We start from the raw sequence: 22,368 nt of genomic DNA on the forward strand, positions 1-22,368 counted from the left end.
AATCAAGACACATGCCGGTGAAATTAATCTTTCTCAAAATAAGAAAAATTTCAAGTCTTTCGTTAATTAGTTCAGAAAGTGCGATATTTAGATTTTTCTCACCATTTTTCAAGATACTCTTATTTAGCCTCTTTTCTATACACTTCAGTAAACAGAAATACAAAACAACACACCTGCTGGGTTGCTAAATGACGCCATTATTGCTGCCAATAAATAGTGTAATAAAAACAATTTTTATCATAATGAATTTTAGTTGAAGTAGGATTGTGTTTTGCTGTAACTTGTGTGAAAGTTGCCCGTATAATTTAAGAGCACTCTGATTTAAAGCACAGCTATGTGTCGCGTAAAATCACGCGTTCAATTAGCACTTCGACAGATTCAGTTTTAATTTATTTTCGTGCATCTTTGCAATATTGAAAAACAAAATAACATAAAGAATAACACGAGACAGCGAAAACGGGATCAGAAATACAAGTTCAAAATTATCCGTTTGTGTTAATAACGTAAAGAAGTGGTTATTAAACTTTTTGAGCTTTTGGCACACGCAGAAAATCATGAAATATTTGCGACACACTTTCTACAAAACATTTGATCATAACTTTACAATCGCTTCTCATACACGGTAGGTATAGCGTTGGGTATATACCAGACCAGATTATCAGTTGTTTGGAATGTATACATGTATTTAGTCTAGTATGATTGCTTGCATAATGCATATAAAGATTTTGTGATAAAAATCCAAGACAGGGTCAGACCGAATGTAATATGTTTTTACTGTTATAATAATATTGTTTTGCAAAAAAAAATCGAGATTAGCCCTTTAGAATAAAATGAGAATCAATTGATAACATTTTTCTAAGCAATTTAGTAGAGTTAATTTTGTTTTAATTAAAGTCAGAATGTTTCGTCGTTTTACAGAAATATTTTTATCTGCATTTGTGTTTGAATTTTATTATATTCATTTTCAAAGACAACTCCGTGACCATGAAGGAGGAAACGTAAGTTTTGTGTTAATAATAAGTTATAAGGCTTGTTCTTTATACTAACACAGGGCAAAAGCATGTTAGTACCGCATAGGTTACTAAGAACTTTCGCATATCCCTTGAGTGGATCGCGTACTGGTTTCAACGACATTAAACGAAATACGAGTAATGAGCACAGGTAAAAGTAAGCCGGTACGGTCCAGAACGGCGTTCCTGTAACACAAATGCTGCCGGAACGGCGTTATGGTAAATAATTTTTTGCGTAGCCTACATTGGATCGGTACAAATGTTTTATGTTTACCGCAGGGCATGTCCCTTTTTCAATAAACCATCGCGCCAACTTCCTGAAAGTATGCAAAGTTGCATATTTGTGCACTACATCGTGCGATAACCTTATGTTTCCTTCAAGTTACTTTTTCCCGTTAACTTTGTAACGTCGTCTCTAAACATTTTCATGCTTTCCGGTAGGAAAAGTTTTTATCGTTCCGGTAAGAAAATTATTGTACTTTTACCCCTGGAAATTACTATCAAGTTTAATTTAACAGTGTGTTATTTTTTTAAATGCGTAGCTTCAAGGAAAACTTTTAACATGCAACTCAAGAATAGTTTATGGCATTCAGCATAGTTTAACAGTTTTAACACCTTTATGACTTTTTTCCTTCACTTTTCTAAATACAAGTCGTATTTTGTAGGTATAGACAGCGTTTTATTTACAACTATTACTGGCACTTTAATCAAGAACTGTAAAGTATGTGAGCCTTGTTAAATTTAGCGTGGTTCTAAACTAGGAGGGGGGCAGTGAAAGGTATGGCATCTTCACATGTTTGGTTGTACATTTTTGCCATACAAGCCAGAAAATCTTGGTTAAAGAAGGCCTAAACCTCTATAACTAATTGAAACATAAAGTTATTTTGTTGATTCAATGCACAAAGGTGACAATGAACTCCCAAAATAAGTTCCCTGGAAAAATATATTGTCTACCACGTCATAATGGTGCCATCCATTTTTCGTATAAACTACAAAATTCACGTTTATAGGCCTATAAACGCTTGAGATTGGTCTCATCTTGAAAAATATTCTGATTGTAACAAACAGTCAATTTAAACTAATCGATTTATCCGAGTTATGGCGACATTATGGCATCCGCCACCATTAAATGCTATTAATAACGTAATGTTTTCAACTTAGGCACTTACATATATAAACACAAAGCATACAACATTATTTGATGAATTAACTAACAAGGTATTGCATTGTTATTAGGCCACAGGTTTCAATGATGTAAAAAAGTGAATAAACCATTTATACATGACAATATAGGCTATATAGTAAAATAAAGTTCTTATATAGTAAATAAAGTTCGTCAGAAAACTGGAAATCCAGCTAAATTGTCCACACGGAAAAAATAGGTATACTCGTGTCAAAACTGTATCATAATATAACGTAACCAAACGACTAACTTAAAAGACGTACCGTGCCTCAAACCAGTGCACTGATCATCAGGAATCGTTAAAATACATTCAGTTTGATTGTGTCGTGGATTCGTGCCTAGCAAAGATGTTTTTTAACAAAGATATTTTTATTTGAAAAAAACATTATTACTAAGTTTAGAACATATAGAGACGCGAAAGATAACCACAAAGCGTGGCATACGGTAATTTTTTTAAAAATCAAGACCCCGAATCCAAGGAAGCCTATGATCACATAGAAATAATTATTTGGAAAGGCGTAAAATAGATAGGGAAATCAAACGTAAATACAGTTACAAATTTAAGGGATACATTCAGTAAAAGTTAGTACCGGTAATTAAAACATTATTAATTTACCCGCAGCAAACGCTTATCACCAAACATGAAGTGTAACGATTAAAGATTTGCCAAATTCTATTTAACAATTGACAATACATTAAACAAAGTCAAAGTAAGGTCGAGGAAGGATACACAACCAAGAGCAAAAGCTACAAATTTTAATACAAAGTTTTTGTACTATATATGCATTACAAAACGTTCCTCAAATACATAAAATAGTCAAAAAACAATGGGCAAATAAATCATCAGGGGTTGTTAACAATTTTAGTTAAGTTATTAATTATTTTTTAATCTTGAATATTTTTACTTTGTTAATAATATTAATGTTACTCATTTGAGTTATTTCAACATGGAGCCCCCAATGTAAATCTGACCTGGGACCTAACACAACTAATAAATGTTTGTTTTAAAATAATTAAATCTGTAGTTAATGTAAATGAAATAAAACAACTTTAAACATGTCCATACATGGAAATAATACAATGTTGGCACAGGACATATTCAATATATCCAATACAACTAAGTAAATTTATCTAATTTGGTTAAAAATAGTACGAAAATTTGTTAATTTAGCCTTTCTTACCTTTGAACGTTCCACATTAACCTGGATAATAGTATGCTATAGAAGTCCTATCAGCTTGGTACGATGTCGTTGGACATAGTCCAATTCTAATACAAATTCTTCATACGTGAGCCGAAGCTTTGAAAACGGCGACGTCTGTTTAATAATTTATGCACGTTTGTGCTTGCTTACCTTTATCAAAAGTAGAATTTTGCTATATTGTCGAATTCAACACTATCGCACAGCAGGAGTCCTATTTTCGATTTTTTCCATTTTTGTGTGCTTTGCCGGCAAGGTCATCGCGGGGGGGGGGGGCATTCAGGCTATTCTGTTAGTTACGGGGATCCAGACCTAGCTCTTAATTCAATATTTGAATAATTTTTAGCACCTTAGCGTTGGCTGATCTTTGGTTATGTCAGAACAGTTGGGTTTGGGCGAGGAAGGGATAACGTTCGACAGCGAAAGCCAGACAATTAAAAATTTAGCTGCACGTACTCCAACTATAGGGCGCCTTATATGTGTTCAATTCAAGTTAGCAATAAGCATATTGTTTGTTTCATGAAGATGTGTTATTGATTAGGTAGAAATTAATTTTTATTTTTTTTAGTTAACGTGTTTTTGAATAGTGTCTACTACGTTGGTTCTTAACTATCAGTCCGCGATAGAACTTTGCCTGTTAGGCAAAACGTTTTCTTTAACTTGTGCAGTGGGCAAACTATGTTTTTACACTTAACTGCGTAAATGCAAAAAAATAATTTAATTTACTATTTTAGTGCTGTACATTAATCACGCTTTGAGAGACTCTGTTGTGAGTATAGTTTATGTGAATCTAGCTCTAAATTAGAATGACTTGTCCCATTATAGTTACAAGTTTATATAACTGAGTGCAAGTTTTGTGTGATGTGTTCAGCGAAACAAGCAAACTATCTTTTTTAATCGCATTACTGTAAAAGATTGATCGTAAAATTCAGCAAATTCGTAAGAAAAATAGGCCGCCAACCAGGAAAAGGTAATTACGGTGCCAGCACGCACAATCGCACATGTGCTAACTATAGTATTGCCTTAATATGTCCAAATTGCATAGCCTATTAACATTTCAAGATTAGCTAGTATCTGCTAACCGTGTATATTACTATACTATACTTTGTATATGTTGTATATGAATGACTAGCCCCAGTTGGCCAGCAAATAGTCGTGCCCTCCAAAATACGGTCCGTGAAAGGATTTTTGTATTTTTGGCGGTTTGCAAGTGTCATAGGGTGAGAAATCACGCAAAAAATCCTAAACAACTAAAAAAACAAAACAAAAAACAAGTTGTTCCGATGTTCGTGTAGCGTTTCTTTCACCGATTTTTTTGAACTATGGCGTGTTTATTAAGTAATATTTTAAAGTGCGTTTGAAGCTATAGTAAAACAAGAATGTTTTATGTGTCAACAGGTTTGAGATAAGAACGAATAAATAATCAGTAGACCTACTTCCAATTGGTTAATTATCCCCTTTTAGTTGTTGACCGCCTGAGTACCGTAGCTCAAATCTAGAGAATTCACATATTGGCAAAGCCTATAGCCTACACTTGGTTTGCGAATACATTTGCGGGTAATTTTGATGTCTTGGCTAGGTATCAACAAATTATGCATTTTTAATGTCGGTTATAGTTATACGATACAGCGTTTGTTCAGGTGTCAAGGTGTGTAATGAACTCTCTAAACACACTTTGTCAAATTCCTTTTTACAACGGCCCAAAGGTCTCGCAAAGGTGTAACTCTCGCGAAACAAAGGGCTGTGACGCCACTTAAGAGAATTGTTTCATTCAAGGAACTCTTTTCAATTATACCTTAACAGTCACTCTTCGACAGCGGCTGTTAACGTTGAATGACTGAAGCAATTAGTATTCAACTAAAATTGAGCTCAGATTCGATTGTGGAAACCATTTACTGATCTATTGTTCCGTGAATTTTCAGTGAAAAAATAACTTTTTACTAGCTAGTTACTACAACAGAGGTGAATTTGTTCCCAGTTTTTGTTGTGTTATGCATTAAATGATTTAGGCACTTTAAAAAATTGTCAATCTGTTGAGACCACATTGAAACAGAAATGTCTGGCGGCGAATCGTAAGTACAAATGTAATTTGTTTTAGTCAAAGAACTTGTATACATATTTCTGCAGGGTAAAATAAAATACAAAGTGTGTTATTTGTCGTAATTTTAGCAGAGTGTAATCAAAATGTAACACAAACTATTAAGCTGCGCTTAAGCACTTGGCGTTTTATAGGCTTCGGGATAAAATGATGAAAGTTCGAGTTTTAAACATGACCTTGTTATAAATGAACCTTTTGTCGCTTTCCGTTTTATTTAATTTCGCATATTATTACCGTACCGTAAGTATCATGTTAGTGCCTTTTTCCGTTTCGTAATTAACTAATTATATAAATTCTTCGTAATATCTGGGACCTCTGGCTGAAGTAATTTTTTTTGTATTAATTTTGACATTGATACGCCCATGCTGGATTTCTATGGCAAGTAGCGTAATTTTTTTTATTTTTTATAAATTTACCGTGGAAAATAGCAAATTATCCAAAAACTAATTTTGTGGATTTTTACAACGAAACAGTTGGTAAACGCTTTTGCAATAACACACTGTCCATATTGTTAGGGTTTACAAAAGCGCTATCATCAATGTTAAATGCGCAACCCTATAAATATGTTTTTATACAAAATAAAATACCGCCCTCCCTTCCATGCGGTTGTCATGGCGTTACTAATAAACCTCAGATGAACTTTTTGACTTTTGTCAATATTTGGGACAGTCTCTGGGTGTACTGCATGTACACTTCTCGCTTTGCTGTTGTCAAGACCTATTAACATAAGAAATGTATGCCTGTCAAAACACTGGATTTGTGATCTCTCTGTATATTAGGCAATGTAGTATGGTTGTGCGGCAATTAATAAGTGAAGTCAACTCGTTAACCTGTTTATAACTCTGCTATGTCCACGAAGGGCCATTCGTAAGTTTTACCTATTTCAATTAACTATTTAAAGACCTACTTTCAAAACTTTAAAATGGAATACATCTGAACAATCCGCAGATCCAAGATTTTGTTCATGAACAATTGAACATGACAATATTTAAACATAACTTCACAAATACATGGATTCATAAAATACAAACTCCAATGTGTTTTTATTGGTTGAACTTGCTTGCAGATGTGCAACTAAAATGGTGACTAAAAACACTCAAGTGTTTTCCATTAAATTAAAAATGTTTACCTAAATTACATCTATGTGTTTTATGATGGTAAAGTTTTAATATCAAAGAAGACATGATGTATAGATAACACAAAGATATTCAGACAGTTAAGCAAAAATTTGTTTAGTACACTACATTGTGACCCCTGAAAACTCCTTGTTAAGTGCCCCTTTTCCCTTGTTTGAAACCACTGGAATATAGAATGATGAGTAATTGCTTATGTTTTGCAGAGTTAAAGTTGCTGTTAGAGTTCGGCCCTTTAATCAGAGGTATATATATATATATATATGTTATTTGTATACATATTTCAATTGTTTGTTTTTGGAAGTTATTAAAAGTTCTTTTAAAATTGCATAAACATTTTATCATTGATCGACCACGGGATAGTTTATTGATATATGCGTCTTAATCGACTAGTGAAACATATATGTATAATGTGTAGTATTTACGTTTTTTCACTATGTCAATATAAGTTTTATTGAACATAGAAATACGACTACAATATTGTTTAACAAATAGTTATTAAATGTGAGGGTTGTGTTGTCAACAGAGAAAAGGATAGAGGGGCAAAATGTATTATTGAAATGACTGGTACCACCACAACCATTGCCAACCCTGAAACACCAAGTAGGTTCATTTTCCTCTCTATGCTAATTGTTTTTATAAAAAGTCACTAAATGAGTAAAACAAGGTTATATAAACATATTTTATATGTCATAAATGCTTTTGTTGTTATACTAAAGAAAATTTATAATACCTCTCATTTTTTTACAGAGGAAGAACCCAAACAGGTATACTATATTTTTGTTTTGTAGGCAATTTCTACTTTACTTTTGTTTTAACTTTTGCTTTAACTTCTTTACTTTTGTAATATCATGTTTATTATATATAGTTTTATAAATGACATACCTATATTTTTTCAGTTCTCTTTTGACTTTTCATATTGGTAAGTATAACATTATGTTATTCAATTTGCAATGGAAATCTGATTGTGTTTTAAACAAAATTATACTTTAAAATATTGCATATATTAACTTAGACAAACCATCGTAAATATGAACAAATATGACAATTATTAGTTGACATTATGAGACCAGAAATCTTAATGTGTTATAAGGTCACATGATGGGTATGATGACATAGATGGGGTATTAACAGCAAGCACAAAGAAGTATGCAACACAAAGAAATGTATTTGACAATCTTGGTCAAGGTGTACTGGACAATGCATTTGATGGTAGGTGAAGATTTTTAATGACATAATTTAGATGTACCATATTGGTTAAAGATGTAATTGTAGTAAAATAAAAAAGCAACAACACAAGATGAAGAAAAACTATAAAATGCGACATAATTCATACCAAATTGTAATTTCTATCAAATTGTATTCTTATTTTTTTAATTTCATTTTATAGTGTAGAATATTTTTCTACTTGCCGGCGTAGCACCTAGTAACGGTTTATGGCGCACTGCTTAGAAGTGCTCTTGCAGGACTACTGTTTCAGCTGCATCACATCTTAACCTAAACCAATTATTAAAATACTTTTTTGCTTTTTGGAGTATATGAACTAAATAATGTTAATTAGTTTAAATTAAAATAGCAATCTATCTTTGCAGTAAAGGTTTGTAAAAAATCAGGCTTGTTTAGCTTTATTAAAAAATAGTCTTTTTGATAACGCTCTATTTTTGTCTCAGTCATACCTGATAGATGGTTTTGTTACTGAGTAATCAACCTATTGTTTATCCAAATAGTTAAACGTTATAAGTTCAAGATAAAATTGTTTTCCAAAGAAAGGTATTCTAATGCATTGCCGTATGTGCTCTTAAATTTGTTTTGCCCATCTCAAGTCAAACTTTTTACATAGTATAGTACTGTGTCAGCAGCACCAAAATGTAATATCGCTACTCCTCCGATGCTACGGTGGAATTGGTTTCATTACAAAATTAGGCAAATTATCAAAAAAATATTTTACAGTTGACAAAATAGCCCTATTACACAAAAAACTAACCATCGCACGTTTCAGTTTTATCTATTTTGCTTGTTTGACTATAGTAATGATGTGATTTAGTATCAGATTAGATTGCGATACTGTTTGTCCAAACTATAGCGTGAGAGAATAATAAGATGAAGTATCGAAATTACCTTATACAGTATTAACTTTGCTATTACATTAACTTGAACCATACACCTTTTTTACACGATTATTTTTGAAAATGGAAAGAACAATGCTCCATGATTTACAATTTTGTTATATTTTATTTGAGGTTACAATTGTTCCCTATTTGCTTATGGTCAAACAGGATCTGGCAAATCATTCTCCATGGTCGGTTACGGAAAAAACAAGTAGGCATTTGTAACTGTTTGTACTAATGTAATACGAAACCCGTGTTGAACAAAACTGATTACTTTTCCAGAGGAATCGTTCCTATCACTTGTGATGAACTTTTTAAAGCGATAGAATCAAGCAAAGAAGATACGGTAATAAGAACACAATAAGTTTGTAGTGGTGGAGTTTGCGCTTTAATAATGTTTTTACCCATCATTTATTCATTCTGTGGCCGTTGTATATTTGTTGAATTTAACCTGTATTGTAAAACTAGAAGTTACGATTTAATACTTTTTTATTAATATTGCTGTTACCTTTATCTAAAATTATTTTTTACCTAATATTAGAGCAGGGGTCGGCAACCTACGGCCCGCGGGCCGGATCCGGCCCGCCGAGGTAATTCACCCGGCCCGCGGCCTCTTTGGCAAATTAGACACGAGTCTGTTTCACATACTTTTTGGCTAATTGAACTTCGTAAATGTAAAAAATTTTCGAATGATCGATACGTCTGTTTTTTACGTTTTGATGCTATCTTTTCAAGTAGATCAGCGATTGTTTACCGTTGCACCGTGGAAGGCTGCTAAAAAACGCTGATTTTACCGTCGAACCGTAGAAGGCGTGCGTCGCGCAAAAACGGAAAGCGTAATTAAAATATTGGATATCTATTTTTAACATTTTCCGCAATGTAATAAAACTTGCAAAAAAGTTAATAGAAATACAGGTATACCCAAAAAATGTCGCTCGCTTCGCTTGCCAGGTGTGCCTTAACTTAAAACGCTTAACAAACACACAGCTAGATTAACCTTAAATGTTATCGCGTTCCCTCAAAGTTGGCTTATTACACTTTTCATTAGCAGTAAGGATGACGACGTGTGAACTCGAATTTTAAACCAAACAAACGCTTTTTTTCGCGCTTCACGTCAACACTTTACTGCCTCTGTAAATGTAATTAAACATGTTTTTAAATGCAAAAAATAACTGAGGCCCGCCTGATTCACAGTTGTTCTAACATTTTAATACCATAATTCTTAGTTATCATTTTGTGCGGCCCGCAGAGACCGTTCTAACTTGGTTTTGGCCCCTGAGATAATGCCAAGCGACTTAACCAATTATATAAATCTAGTGTTTGTAGCTTGGTCGTCAAAGCAATTGTCTAACGATGGACAATAATCCAAATTTATCTCGCACCGCCATTTTAAAATCCTTTGTAGTTATCAATACATCCTTGGAAGTTTAAGCTGTGGCACTGTATGTAATTGAGTAACCACTTCTTTGTTCTTATTGTAAAAAATTAAATATGGAGAAACTAAAACTAAAAAGGTGTGCAAAGTATTAATTGGCGATAATATTATCTTGTATTTCAAATTTTTGGGTCCTATTTTTACCCCAAGAAATATCAACTATGAGTAACTACACCCTGCATCCAATATGTTTTCGCTCCAAGGGCCGGTTTATTTAAGATGCGTTAATCCTAGAAAGGAATGCCAGTGTCTATATTCTAACTAAGTAAGTTTAGAAAGCCATCGCAGTGTGAGTTAAATAAATACCAACTCCAACGCTTTATTTCAACAAAATTGTTATTTAATTCAGCTGTGCGCAATATAACGCTAATTCGCTTAGTTTTTTTCGTGATATAGCCGCTTCGCAGATCCCGGTTAAGCAATCTCTTTTGTGAATTTACCAATTTTTTTACTAAAGCGTTTTTATTAAATTAGGCACCGGCTGCTTAGCAGCATCTAACTTACGTTCTATCGACTATCGACGAATCCATTGTTTAGTAGTTTAGATCGAGTAGAAATTGTTTTCGATTAATTAGCTAAGAATTAGGCGGAAGGTTGCCCTAGATGGGACGTTGCCTGAGTCGGGACTTGGGGATTACATCAACGTGCCATTAGGTAGCGCCAATTCTTAATTATTTTTATATTTAAGTTTAAATTATTTTTATATTTAAGCACCCAAATGGTAGCCATTATTTTAACACAAAAATATTTCAGTAGGCTGACGGCGTTTTTACAACATATCAATCTAAAGAAAATAGGGATGTTTTCTTGCTGGTTTTATTATTTTTATATCTGAGTTATTTCATATTTGTTGAAGTTGAATACAATTCATTTTTTATTAATATATGGGTAATTTACCAGGCTTACTTATACAGGTAAGTTTTTCATATTATCTTGTACCTAGAAGCAGCCAGTATATCTTCTGTATATGGTGATGTGGGGTGCGTAAGATGGGACAGGCCGTTCCCAAGTGAGGAACTATTTGTTGCAACCTACATTTTGTTATTGTGACAAAAAGTGGACTTGCCATTACCTCATTTTAAGAAGCTAACATTTTGTTACAGAAAAGTTTTCAACTAACAAATTTTAATATGGTTAGTTTTAAATTTTTGATGTATGACATAAAACATTTTATACGGTTTCCCTATCCATAAAATAAGTTAGGAAATGCACCTGGTTAAAATGGATCAGCGTATCAACATGTTTGTAAGAAATATTGTAAATGCAGGTAAAATTTCACTTAACAAAAACCATACCTATTCGAATTAAAACAAAATTATTGTTTAAAAGTCCACTAAAAAATAAACCAGCAAACAGACAAGATTTGGCCTAGGTCGCGTGTGTTGAGAGCTATCAACACAGGCAAAATATTTGTGTAATGTATTCAATGTAAAAATATAGACACAACAAAACTAAAGTTCCAAGACAGCCACTCTTTGCCACGCACTTGTCCTGTTAATTTAAAAATATTAATTTTCGCTTACCACAGCAAATTCGTTCTAAGATTCTGTGAAATTGTTCTAAACAGGCTAGTTTTAAACTTATGTAAGTGTAGCAGGTGAAGTTAAAGTTGTTTTTAATGCTTGTGGTACAAATTGATCAATTTAAAACAACGGATTCGTCCTGTCCCATCTTGCGAATCACACTGTTCCATCATATGAAACTCTCAGAGACAAAGTTATAAGTGTTTTTTAAGCGTTAAGGGCAGAGGTATCAAGTAGGCATGATATTATTCAAAATTATTGTTATAACTTAGAACTAAAATAATTTGAAAAAACGTGTCCCATCATGGGCAACCTTTCCCTAGTTTATATTGAGTATATCTGTAAATATTCTCCTTCTAAGGCTGATAACACATTACACATAATGCGAACAAAGGCTTTTGTTAATTGACAAGCAAGCGTGGAATTGAAAGTCTTTCTCTGGACACAAGGACCGTGTTTGCTATTAAATATGGCTATCACATTTTGAGCAAATTGATTCGATTTTAAATGCGCTCCTCTTGTCTTAATAGTCTGTAACTCTGTTTGAAATACAGTTTTTATTGCTGGCGCCACCACCACGAAAAACTTTATGGAAAACTTTAAAATCTTCTTTATTTTCAACTTTCGCCTACTCCGTGATATTTGCTGTGAAAAAGCTATGAGAAAATCTATTGTCAAATATTACAAAGCACATTTTGGCGCTCATGTCATTGTTTGATCGGGGATATGAAGAGCATTGTGATTGGCATTTGCGACTTGTCTCTTCATTGTCCTAGGGCAGCGTTGTCTAGCTATTGTCCGCCCATTATATTGCGGAAAAATGGCTTCCTACCAACGGCGTCTTCTACTATTACTACCAACGGCGTCTTCTACTATTACTACCAACGGCGTCTTCTTTTTCATTACTGGTTAAAAACTTATAAATAACTAAATTAAACTGTTTACAAAGATATTTAGAAACGCTCGCTTACAGACTAAGTTTTGTTTGATAAACACCTTGTGGTATTTGTATTTTCCTTTGCCAATGTATAAGGTAAATTTTATGATATCTTATTTTGAGTTTTTTCTTTGTTTGCGCAGAAATTCGAAGTCACATTTTCTATGCTTGAAATTTACAACGAACAAGTGCGAGATTTGCTCACTAAAGACAATCCTAAGGGGGGACTGCAAGTGCGACAGAATCCAAAGCTCGGACTTTTTTATGTCGAGAAACTCAAGAAAGTTGCGGTGGGAAGCTACAATGAGATTGAAAGGCGAATGGAAGAAGGTTATTGAACCGAAAAATATTGTAATCCTATAATTTTTTTCTGGGTTCGATAAATTATACACCTGAATTTTTCTATTTAAAGGCTGTTTTAATAGTTAGGTCGAGTTACATTTGTACAGTCTTGATTGTTTCAACTATAATGTTTAGGTACTGCCAACCGAACTGTGGCCTCGACACAGATGAACGCCACCAGCTCTCGGGCGCATACAGTGGTCACCATTACATTTGACCAGATTCAGAAAAATGAAGCTGGCCAGGAGACAAAAAAGAGCTCAAGCATTAATCTTGTGGATTTGGCAGGTAAGCATCTTTGACGCAAACTAAACACAAAATTTTAACTAAAAAGTAAAACATGTGTATGATTAATGTTGTACAGTGAGATTTCTCGCTTAACATGTGTTAATCGATAACATTCGTTTTTTAACAATTATATTTTAACCTATTTTAATTAAATTTACAACCTGTTTTTAACTCTTGCTGATAAAACTCAAGACGTTTTTGAATGTAGGTTCTGAGAGAGCAGACAGTACAGGCGCAACTGGAGATCGGCTAAAAGAAGGAGCCAATATCAACAAATCTCTGTCAGCACTTGGCAACGTCATATCGGTATGCGAATGAAGTGAAAAAATATATTATGTGTTTTTTATCGATTCGGAACAATATCTTATTTAAATCATAAAATCCTACTTCCTAATTATGTTTAAGACGTAATAAGAATATCAAAGCCCATACAGAAGTAGGTATCATTTTGGACGTTTCGAATAACTCTTTATTCATTTTCCATATAATTATGTTTAGTTTTTGACCTTTTTAGTTTATGCGATTTCTGTTATATTGTGTTAGAAAATACCTTTGGAGTCTCACTAATGTTCAGAGATAGGAATACCTGTAGGTTTATTTACAATTTATAAAAAAATAAATTTATTGTTAGAGTAAAAGTATAAGAAATACTTAACCATCTTTCACTGACCAGGCGCTGGCTGACTTATCGCTGGGAAAGAAGAAAATCGTTGTTCCTTACCGCGATTCGGTGCTCACAAAGCTGTTGATGAACGCACTTGGAGGAAACTCTAAGACAATCATGATCGCTGCACTTTCTCCGGCTGACATCAACTACGACGAGACACTTTCCACTCTAAGGTAGTACCTCACGTGGTACAGTTTGACATATATTATCCTATTTCAGGTAATCAGTCACAACAATAAGATATACGTTAACTTTAATTACATTTTGGTTGATATTTTTTTGAAGCAGCAAAATAAACATGGGCCATGTTTTCTGAAGGCCAGTGACTCGACCAGATATGTTTTTGGCCTTTCGACGGTGACCCATTAGATTTTGATTTTATTGAACTAAACGATATAACCATTGTTTCGCCTTTATCTCTAGATATGCTGATCGCGCAAAAAAAATCAAGAACAAGGCTGTCATTAATGAAAATCCACTTGACAAGTTAATCCGCGAGCTAAGGGAAGAGAATGAGAAGTTAAAAAATCGCCTTACCGGTGACATGACAATACAACCACAAGCTGGAATGTCTCCCCAAGGTATTTTCCTTTTTTTATGTGTAAGTATTTGTGACATTTCAGATGGCGTTGTCGTGTTTTTAAACTACGACTAAGACTAACCCGAATAATAAACCAGTGTTCCTTTTGAAAACTTTTTTGTGAAAACAACCATAACGGAACTGTTTTTTGGAATAACTCTAGGCCAGGGGTTCTTAAACTTTTTTTACCGCGGACCCCTAAAATTTTCTTTCATATCGCGTGGACCACTGTAGGATAAAAAATATAAAAATTGACGTCACAGTACAAATAGATTTCATAAATTTGCTGATTTTCGTCAAAAAATGTGAAAGTGAAATGGAGTATAAATACATTCAGTGCAAAACCGCTTTATTTTCAATTAAATTGTTTTCTTTAATAAATTGATTACTTCTTAAATATACACTAATATTTCAATTAGACCTTCATGGACACCCTAAAGCTAGTTCACGGACCCCCAAGGGGTCCATTAAGAACTCCTGATCTAGGCCATTAGTTCTTGCGTCTGAGCTGTGGAGACTGACTCGAAGGAAATCGAGAAACAACCATGGCACCGTTCACTGCTGCAGTGCTGCACCTTGGTCCTACTGCGACAACTTGTTGAACGGGTCCCTCAATTCCGAAATGCCAAAAAGATCCCCTCAATGAGTTGCCGTAGAACCATCAGCATGGCAGTGGTGCTATAGCTGTTTCTCGACTTGTTACCCTCTGACTAACGTAGCAACGCAGGTTTATGTATAGAGATACCTCCCTTGAATAGTCGTGAATTTTACCCAAGACTATCTTTGGTGAAGGCCAACACTTTTAAGTTCAAAGAGGCAACGCAATGTTCTTTATCTACGTTGAAAATCACGAATTCTCGATACCTATACTTTATTAGCAGCGCGAGTAGTGTTCAGGTCTCTAGGTGAACCTAATTGTCTGGAAAATGAAGAATCATCACCTAATATGGAACGATATGTAAAATGAAAGGTTTGGAAAAAGTAATGGTTTATTTAAACTAAGTTTTTTTCTATTAGGTTTTGCATTTCACATTATGCCATAGGGCAGGGTTTCTCATTTGCGGTCTTTGGCCTTCCTGGGGTATAAGCGTTTAGCCAGTGGAAACCCAAGTTTGCAAATTTCATTTTTATTTCGAAGACCTGCCTTGTGACGTTCCGTGTCGTATTACTTAAAAGGTTAGCAGGGGGGCCCAAATTGTTGGAACCTACACTTCCATGCGAACTTATATTCGATGCATATGTATCACATCGAGGTGTGTCGATGAACATTTTGTTATATTCTTCGTCTTAACTGTCTTAAATTTAACTTTACCCAAATATCCTTTTAGTATGCTTATGAGTAGGGCGATAATTTTTTGACTTGTGAAACTTTGTCAAAAATTTACACGTTAGGTCATCATTTTTTCAAGTCAAATTCAATTAAAAATGCACATAAATCGTTTGCAAATTTAAAACAAAAGTATAGTCAGTTTTTTTAAATTGTCTTTCAGTTAAAAGTTTACCACAACAATTTAGTTTTAAATTATATTCAACATTTTTTTAGCGTATCTTATATCTTCATAAGAGTAATATTACGGTATAAGCGAGACAGGAGAATTAACCACCCTGGTCTAGTTTATCGTATTAGGTTCAGATCAAACTTCTTTTTGCTTTGAATAGTTGTGTATTTCTGATTTAGACAGTTGCTGTCTTTTTTCACTGGTGATTTACAATTATCCGATTTCGTATTTCGAAAATATGCTAGGTCTTATGAGTTTTGCATGAACTCGAAAAAATAACTTCGGTTCGACAAACATCAAAATTGTGTGTTGACGACGCAAAGACATTAATGTAGTACATTATATCACAACATGTTGTTTCAATCAATGTCTAATAGATCAAAATTTTGTATTTCTAATTGGTAAAAATTTTGTTAAAAAAAAAATTTTAGGTCAAAAAATAATCGCCCTACTTATGTTGCAGATATCGAAGAGATGCGCCGCAAGATGGCGGAAGAAATACGAGCGCAGTTGATGGCAAATGAAGAAAGTATGAATGATATGGACTGGGATGCTAGACTGGAAAAGGTGCGTTTGTTTTTCTACATGCTTTGTTTGGACAATCATTAACAAACCTGAATTATTATTATTCGACGAAAGTTGTGATTAAACACAGATATATTTCCATATTTTAACATAGCTTTCTTTTTTAGTTTATAAAATATTAGTTTACAAAAATAGTCAACTATAAGCATTTTAGTGGATATAAATTGATTTCGCTCAGGATAACGAACATAGCGTCTGAAGCCAAAACAACAAAGTTCACTTTCCTAAAAATATAGCATGCATATTATTGTAAGGCCACTTTTAAATATAGTATTAACCTAGTTGTAATGAACAATTTCGGTTATGATATAATTTTTTTTAACATTTTAGTGACAATAAAGCGTTATAAAACAAGGCGAATAAGACAAACAACAGGCGAAAACCGTAAGTAAGAAAATAATGACCCCCAAAAGTTGACACCATTGATTGGTATGCTTATTCCAGCATTGGCTTCGTTTACGTGCAACATGCGCTGAGATTTAAGTGTATAATTTAATATTCATAAGGTTCGTAAGTATCGGTAAACTCTTTTGAATTTTGCATCCATATATATGTAAAATCGGGTGCACAACAATACAGAGTTCACAAGTTCGGTTTCTGAACACGATCTACTGACGCCAAAACAGTAGCTAAGTGGCTACATCTTTCCAGAACAAGTAAATGACGGGTCACAATAGTAATATATGCTCCAAGGTCTCGAGTAAGTTGTTTCAAAAACAACATTTACGTGATTCTGTGATTTCAAACCCATAAAGTTGCACATTTGTACGATTGTGATATAACAGTCACGTGAGGAGGACCAGATCCTAGAACGCCAACACGTAGTAGGAAAAATGAACGACGCTCACTTCGTCAACCTCAACGAAGATCCGATGCTGTCGGGAGTGATCAAGCACAGGATACAAAAGGGAAAGCAAATAAGGATCGGGCGCAAGGACGCAGATCCTGCTCCAGACATACTGCTCACTGGTCTCAGGTAACTATTAGTTCGTGATACAAATGTGTTAGGTTAACCATTCGTTCATTTTATTAAAAAAACAGATATGTTGACTCGCTGTTTTATTCGCAGCATTCAAAAGGAGCATGCTAGCATCGCTTTTGATGACGAGGAGGTTGTAATTAAACCAGGAGCAACCGGAGCAAAAATTAAAGTGAATGGAGCTCCTCTGACTGGAGAGAGAAAGTTGGAGCACCACGACAGAGTTCTTTTCGGTAAAATAATTCTACAGCTTTCGAAAATTATATTAAAAAAAACGTAAATAAAACATCATACAACTTGCAAAACTTAATACCCCTAAATTTCTATTTTTGTTGCCAACTGCAGACACAAAACTTACTTTTTGCTACAGGATCGAATCACTTGTATGTGTTCGTCAACCCTCTAAAGCCCGACCTACCTGAAGGGGCACCTGAGGTTGTTGATTGGGATTTTGCTCAAAAAGAACTTGCCGAAAACAGCGGATTTTCTACACTGCAAGCCGGAATGAGCAAGGGTGAGATGAACGTTTTCAATCGTTGCCCACTTTTATCAACGTCATATTGCTATTTTAACTAGCATGAAATTTTCAGGCATAATACACATATCTAAGAAACCTCTCACAAACAATAAACTGTATAAATATGCTACAAACAAGTTAAATTTTTAGGTGGGATAAAAAGTTTTTGCCTGTTTGAACTGACAGTCTTAAGATTTGTCAGAAATATTAGCGCAATCTAATTTTTTAATAAACGTAAGTAAGAATTTTTCAATACTATACAATACTGTTAACCCTTCATTCCAGGTTAATGCAAATAAATATTAGTAATACCTTTCTTTCAACAGCAGGGCTTCAGAATCTTAACTTTAAAGATGAGATAAAAGTATATTGTCTTCCCTACCGTGTGTAGTACCTCTTCTGTTGGTTCCTCAATAACATTGTAAATTATTTACTTTCGTTTTACGGGCCTCTCTTTTCAGATCAACAGCGCACACAGGAACAGGTACTTGAACTTTTGCCTATGATTAGCGAAATAAACGCTGTTTCCGAGGAACTCAACAAATATCGCGCTTTCGAGCTCGTTCTCATTTCTGGTGGATACCAGGAAGACCGCGACAAGGGCCCAAAGTAAGTTTTATGGTTTGACGATATGTAAATATTTTAGACAAGGGTTTCTTAACCAGGGATAGCCTGGAGAGGACGAAACGCACCCAATACAAAACACCCTCTGCGATAATTTCAAGAGCAAGTTTTCTACCGCTTATTGATTAGTATTCGTTTATCTGTATTATTTTTGGCTTCTCTTTAAGCGCCTCTTCATAGTTGGACTAACCATGATAAATTAAAATATGTCAAGGGATAACAGGAGTTGCTGAACCCAAGAATTTACTGTTTACCAGGAAATAAACGATACACTTGACACAGATTGTTTTTCCTTATTGTCAAGCTAATAATAATCGTTAACCTGACAGACCAATGGTAAAAGTTCGCAACTTGCTGAACGACAACGTGTGGATGTGGGAGAGGGGAAAGTTCATGAACCGAAGATACATAATGCAGGTGACAATAAAATACTTTGTTCGCTGTCGGTAAAACAATATATGTATTGTACATTGTAGCAAATGTATATAAGTTAAAACTAGTAAATGTACTTTGGGTCTTATGAAAAATAAACAGCACCGGCGTTGTTTAATAAAACTCAGATTTAAAAAAACGAGAGAAACATTTACTGTGAAATTTAACATATTGCTATATTGAGATTTACTTACTATCGCTGCATTGTGAAAAAAATGCATATTAAAAGATATGCGCTGTAAATCCATTACCCGTTTGTAACGAACAAGGTTTGTTAATGGTGTGCGTGCAACTAGTTGGTTGTCGTTGCCATTGGATTCCTCTACGTCAATAGACACCGCTTCTCGCCTCCTAAATTCGTGCGATCGTTTTAACGTCACTTTAATTTATAGTTTTGCGTCACAAAGGTCAACGCCCACAGCTTTGCGCAGCGTGCTGTTGTCATAGCAACCTATTGTCGGAATTGACGCTTAACGCTGTCATGTGACTCCCGCGCATCAATAGCAAGCAAATATGAGCCGCGCTTTATTGTTCGGAGACCCTAACACCACGCCTGTTTTGTTAAAGACCAATCTTTGAAATCTATTTGTTAAGAACAAATATTTCACTGATCATGTCTGCGGTTCAGTTTCGACGAGCCTACTCCGGTCGTCAATGTTCAAGTTTGAAATGGGTTTTATTAGTTAAACTGTTTGGCGTTGCGGTGGCACTTTTATTGTTACAGATTTACTGTGTTGTCGGTTTTCCATAGTTACCGGATTTGAAGTTCCTTTGCCAAGGTCTTGTGAAAGTGTAAGTGATTGTTATTGCGCATAGCACATTAAACGAAAGCCTAAAAACTGCCACGTTTATTCAAATAGAAAAAAAACTTGCCCACCTTTTTTATGTGGTTTTGTTTTTGACAAACTCTGGCTCAACCCTGCCTTCAACACTTTGAGTTATAACAAACAAGCAAACCAACACCTTAAATTTTCACATTTAATTGCGTACAAATAGGAACACTACCAGCAATACGTGGATGGCGATGACAGCTACAAAAACATACCAAAAGAAGAGGATCCGTTTTACGATCCTCCAGAGGACTGTGTCATCGGGACAGCAAACGTCTTCCTTCAATCTCTGTCGTACGCTCTGGACTTTGATGATAAACTGGCAATATCAAACTACAAGGTTAAACAGAGCAACTTGTTAACAATGAAAAACTAGGAATTAAAAATTATTTCTCGTGTACTCGCATCACCCACACGTTATTTTATACCAGGGGTTCTTAAACTTTTTTTACCGCGGAACCCTAAACTTTTTTTACCGCGGACCCCTAAATTTTTTTGGCTTTGCATGGACCCCGGTAGGCAAGAAATGCTTCAAAATGACGTCATAATATGACGTCACAATACAAATAGACTTTATAACTCTGTTAATTCGGTCCGAAAAATGTGAAAGGTAAATGGAGTCTAACTATGCATTCAGTGCAAAACCGTTTAATTTTTAATTAAAGTGTTTTCTTTGAAAAATTAATTACTTAAGTATACACTAGACTAGTTCTTTAATTAGTTCTTCATGGACCCCCTAAAACTAGTTCACGGACCCCGAAGGGGTCCATGGACCCCAGTTTAACTCCTGTTTTATACCTTTAACAAACCCACATGAGATAAAGTGGGAGTCACTTTGTGACTGCGAATGTATATCGTAGATATATACTACGTTTGTTGTTCCACAAAAATAGGTAAATAAAGCATAATAAATTTATGCTAATCTTGTTTTGGGAAGTTTGATGTGAACTCTTTTTGTAACTTGCAGGGCGACGAAGAAGGTTTTTTATACGTGTCTGTTTCGCCGTGCGACGCCAAGGGTAAGTCCCTGGACGACGAAAGTTTCATCGAAGAACCGAGTGAACTTTTGGGAAAAGACTATTATTTTAAGGTTGGAAATTATTATTGCAAAAACTATTTTACTTTTGGGTCTTGTTTATTTTTAAGGTTACGACGAAATTATTTTTTGCAATTGTTATGGTTACAGGTTTCTATTCGGTCAGCCGAAATTAATAACTCACGATACACCAAGGGTTGTTACGTCAAATACAAGACGCTTGGCGATGAAGAATCGTGTTCCACCAAAATTGTAAAGGTAAGACCAAAACGGTGACCCGTATCTGGTGATCCTGCGTTGTTTTGCTATTTTATTTTAATTAATTTAGAATTAGTGTGAGTGATTTCTAATATGCTTAATTTTTGTGCTACCTTTTTCTAAAGGCTAAAATTAACCAGGTTTTTATTTATGTTTTTAAGAAAAAACAACTATCCCCAGAACTAATTTTACAAACCACATGTAATATTAGCTAGATATAGAAATCTCCCCATATCTCAACACTCGATTTAAATTAAATTTGGAAATAGACTCTTCGTTGATTACTTTCACTGTCATAGTGACAATTAAAAATGCTTTGATTTCCTTTTTGATATTAGTATAGAGAAATTGTACTGAAATCAATATTTTAATGCCCTATTAATTGGCATAACTCTGTTTGGGCAAAAATCGTCGTACAAAGTGTGTAATATGTGGTATAAACGTGCAGGAAAGTTTGTCACCGGAGTTTTCCCATAAGCGAGTGGTTGCCATCCAAGGGGTCACTGAGACTCATCTGGATTACTTTGATAACAATTCCATAACCTTTTTCCTCTATGGATGTCAAGTCGACGCACCTCCTAACACGAGCGTCGAGAAACTGAACACCAAGGTAAATCCTATTTTTTTTTGCTAATTGCTAGTTATAGCTACCGCCAAAAATGACCAGGTTTTGTTAATGTGAAATCAAAAATGACGGTTGAATTTAGGTACTTAATTGTATACACACTTCTAAATTTGAAATTTACACAACCCTAGTTATAAGGGAGTACAAAATAAATTGTTTTTTTAATACACAAACTAATGTAAGTTTGCATGAAAGCTATCGCGATTTAGTGATCTAACACTGGTCTTTGCTTTGAAATAACCTACGAAGCTCGTGTTTTGTACTTTCGCCAAAAATTTAAGATCCTGTGTCATATGTTTTTCTTGCGTTAAATTAGGAATTGCGCGAAATGGCGGGTCAGATGAGGCCCCGAATGGCCCGAAGGGCATCGGTTCTTCCCCAACCTAGCAACGCCCTAGTTGACTCGCAATTGAAGGCTGAGCTGAATACACTGCAACGAAAGTTCGATCGACTTGATAAAAAGGAAAAGAGAATCCAGGT

General features: G+C 34.6%; 1 protein-coding gene across 5 annotated transcripts in view; it reads left to right on the forward strand.

The window, feature by feature from the left end:
* The first annotated feature begins 932 nt into the window (after positions 1–932).
* The window catches only part of LOC146160429 (kinesin-like protein KIF28), a 28,574-nt gene continuing 7,138 nt past the window's right edge, over positions 933–22,368 (forward strand). For 2 of the 5 annotated variants that reach the window (XM_083385738.1, XM_083385742.1), the window contains exons 1-24: positions 5,477–6,357; positions 6,830–6,868; positions 7,150–7,226; positions 7,374–7,390; positions 7,523–7,545; positions 7,717–7,835; positions 8,864–8,942; positions 9,014–9,077; positions 12,770–12,956; positions 13,104–13,256; positions 13,465–13,562; positions 13,930–14,096; positions 14,347–14,504; positions 16,466–16,569; positions 17,373–17,563; positions 17,657–17,799; positions 17,937–18,080; positions 18,545–18,692; positions 19,037–19,124; positions 20,136–20,309; positions 20,937–21,059; positions 21,156–21,263; positions 21,712–21,873; positions 22,205–22,366. In XM_083385738.1, the coding sequence (XP_083241864.1) occupies positions 6,338–6,357; positions 6,830–6,868; positions 7,150–7,226; positions 7,374–7,390; positions 7,523–7,545; positions 7,717–7,835; positions 8,864–8,942; positions 9,014–9,077; positions 12,770–12,956; positions 13,104–13,256; positions 13,465–13,562; positions 13,930–14,096; positions 14,347–14,504; positions 16,466–16,569; positions 17,373–17,563; positions 17,657–17,799; positions 17,937–18,080; positions 18,545–18,692; positions 19,037–19,124; positions 20,136–20,309; positions 20,937–21,059; positions 21,156–21,263; positions 21,712–21,873; positions 22,205–22,366 (2,748 nt within the window). In that variant the 5' untranslated portion in view covers positions 5,477–6,337. The other 3 variants (XM_083385740.1, XM_083385741.1, XM_083385739.1) reach the window with 3 other exon arrangements.

The sequence above is a fragment of the Ascidiella aspersa genome, chromosome 3 (genome assembly GCF_963924565.1).
Source record: "Ascidiella aspersa chromosome 3, kaAscAspe10.2, whole genome shotgun sequence".
NCBI classification, from domain to species: domain Eukaryota; kingdom Metazoa; phylum Chordata; class Ascidiacea; order Phlebobranchia; family Ascidiidae; genus Ascidiella; species Ascidiella aspersa.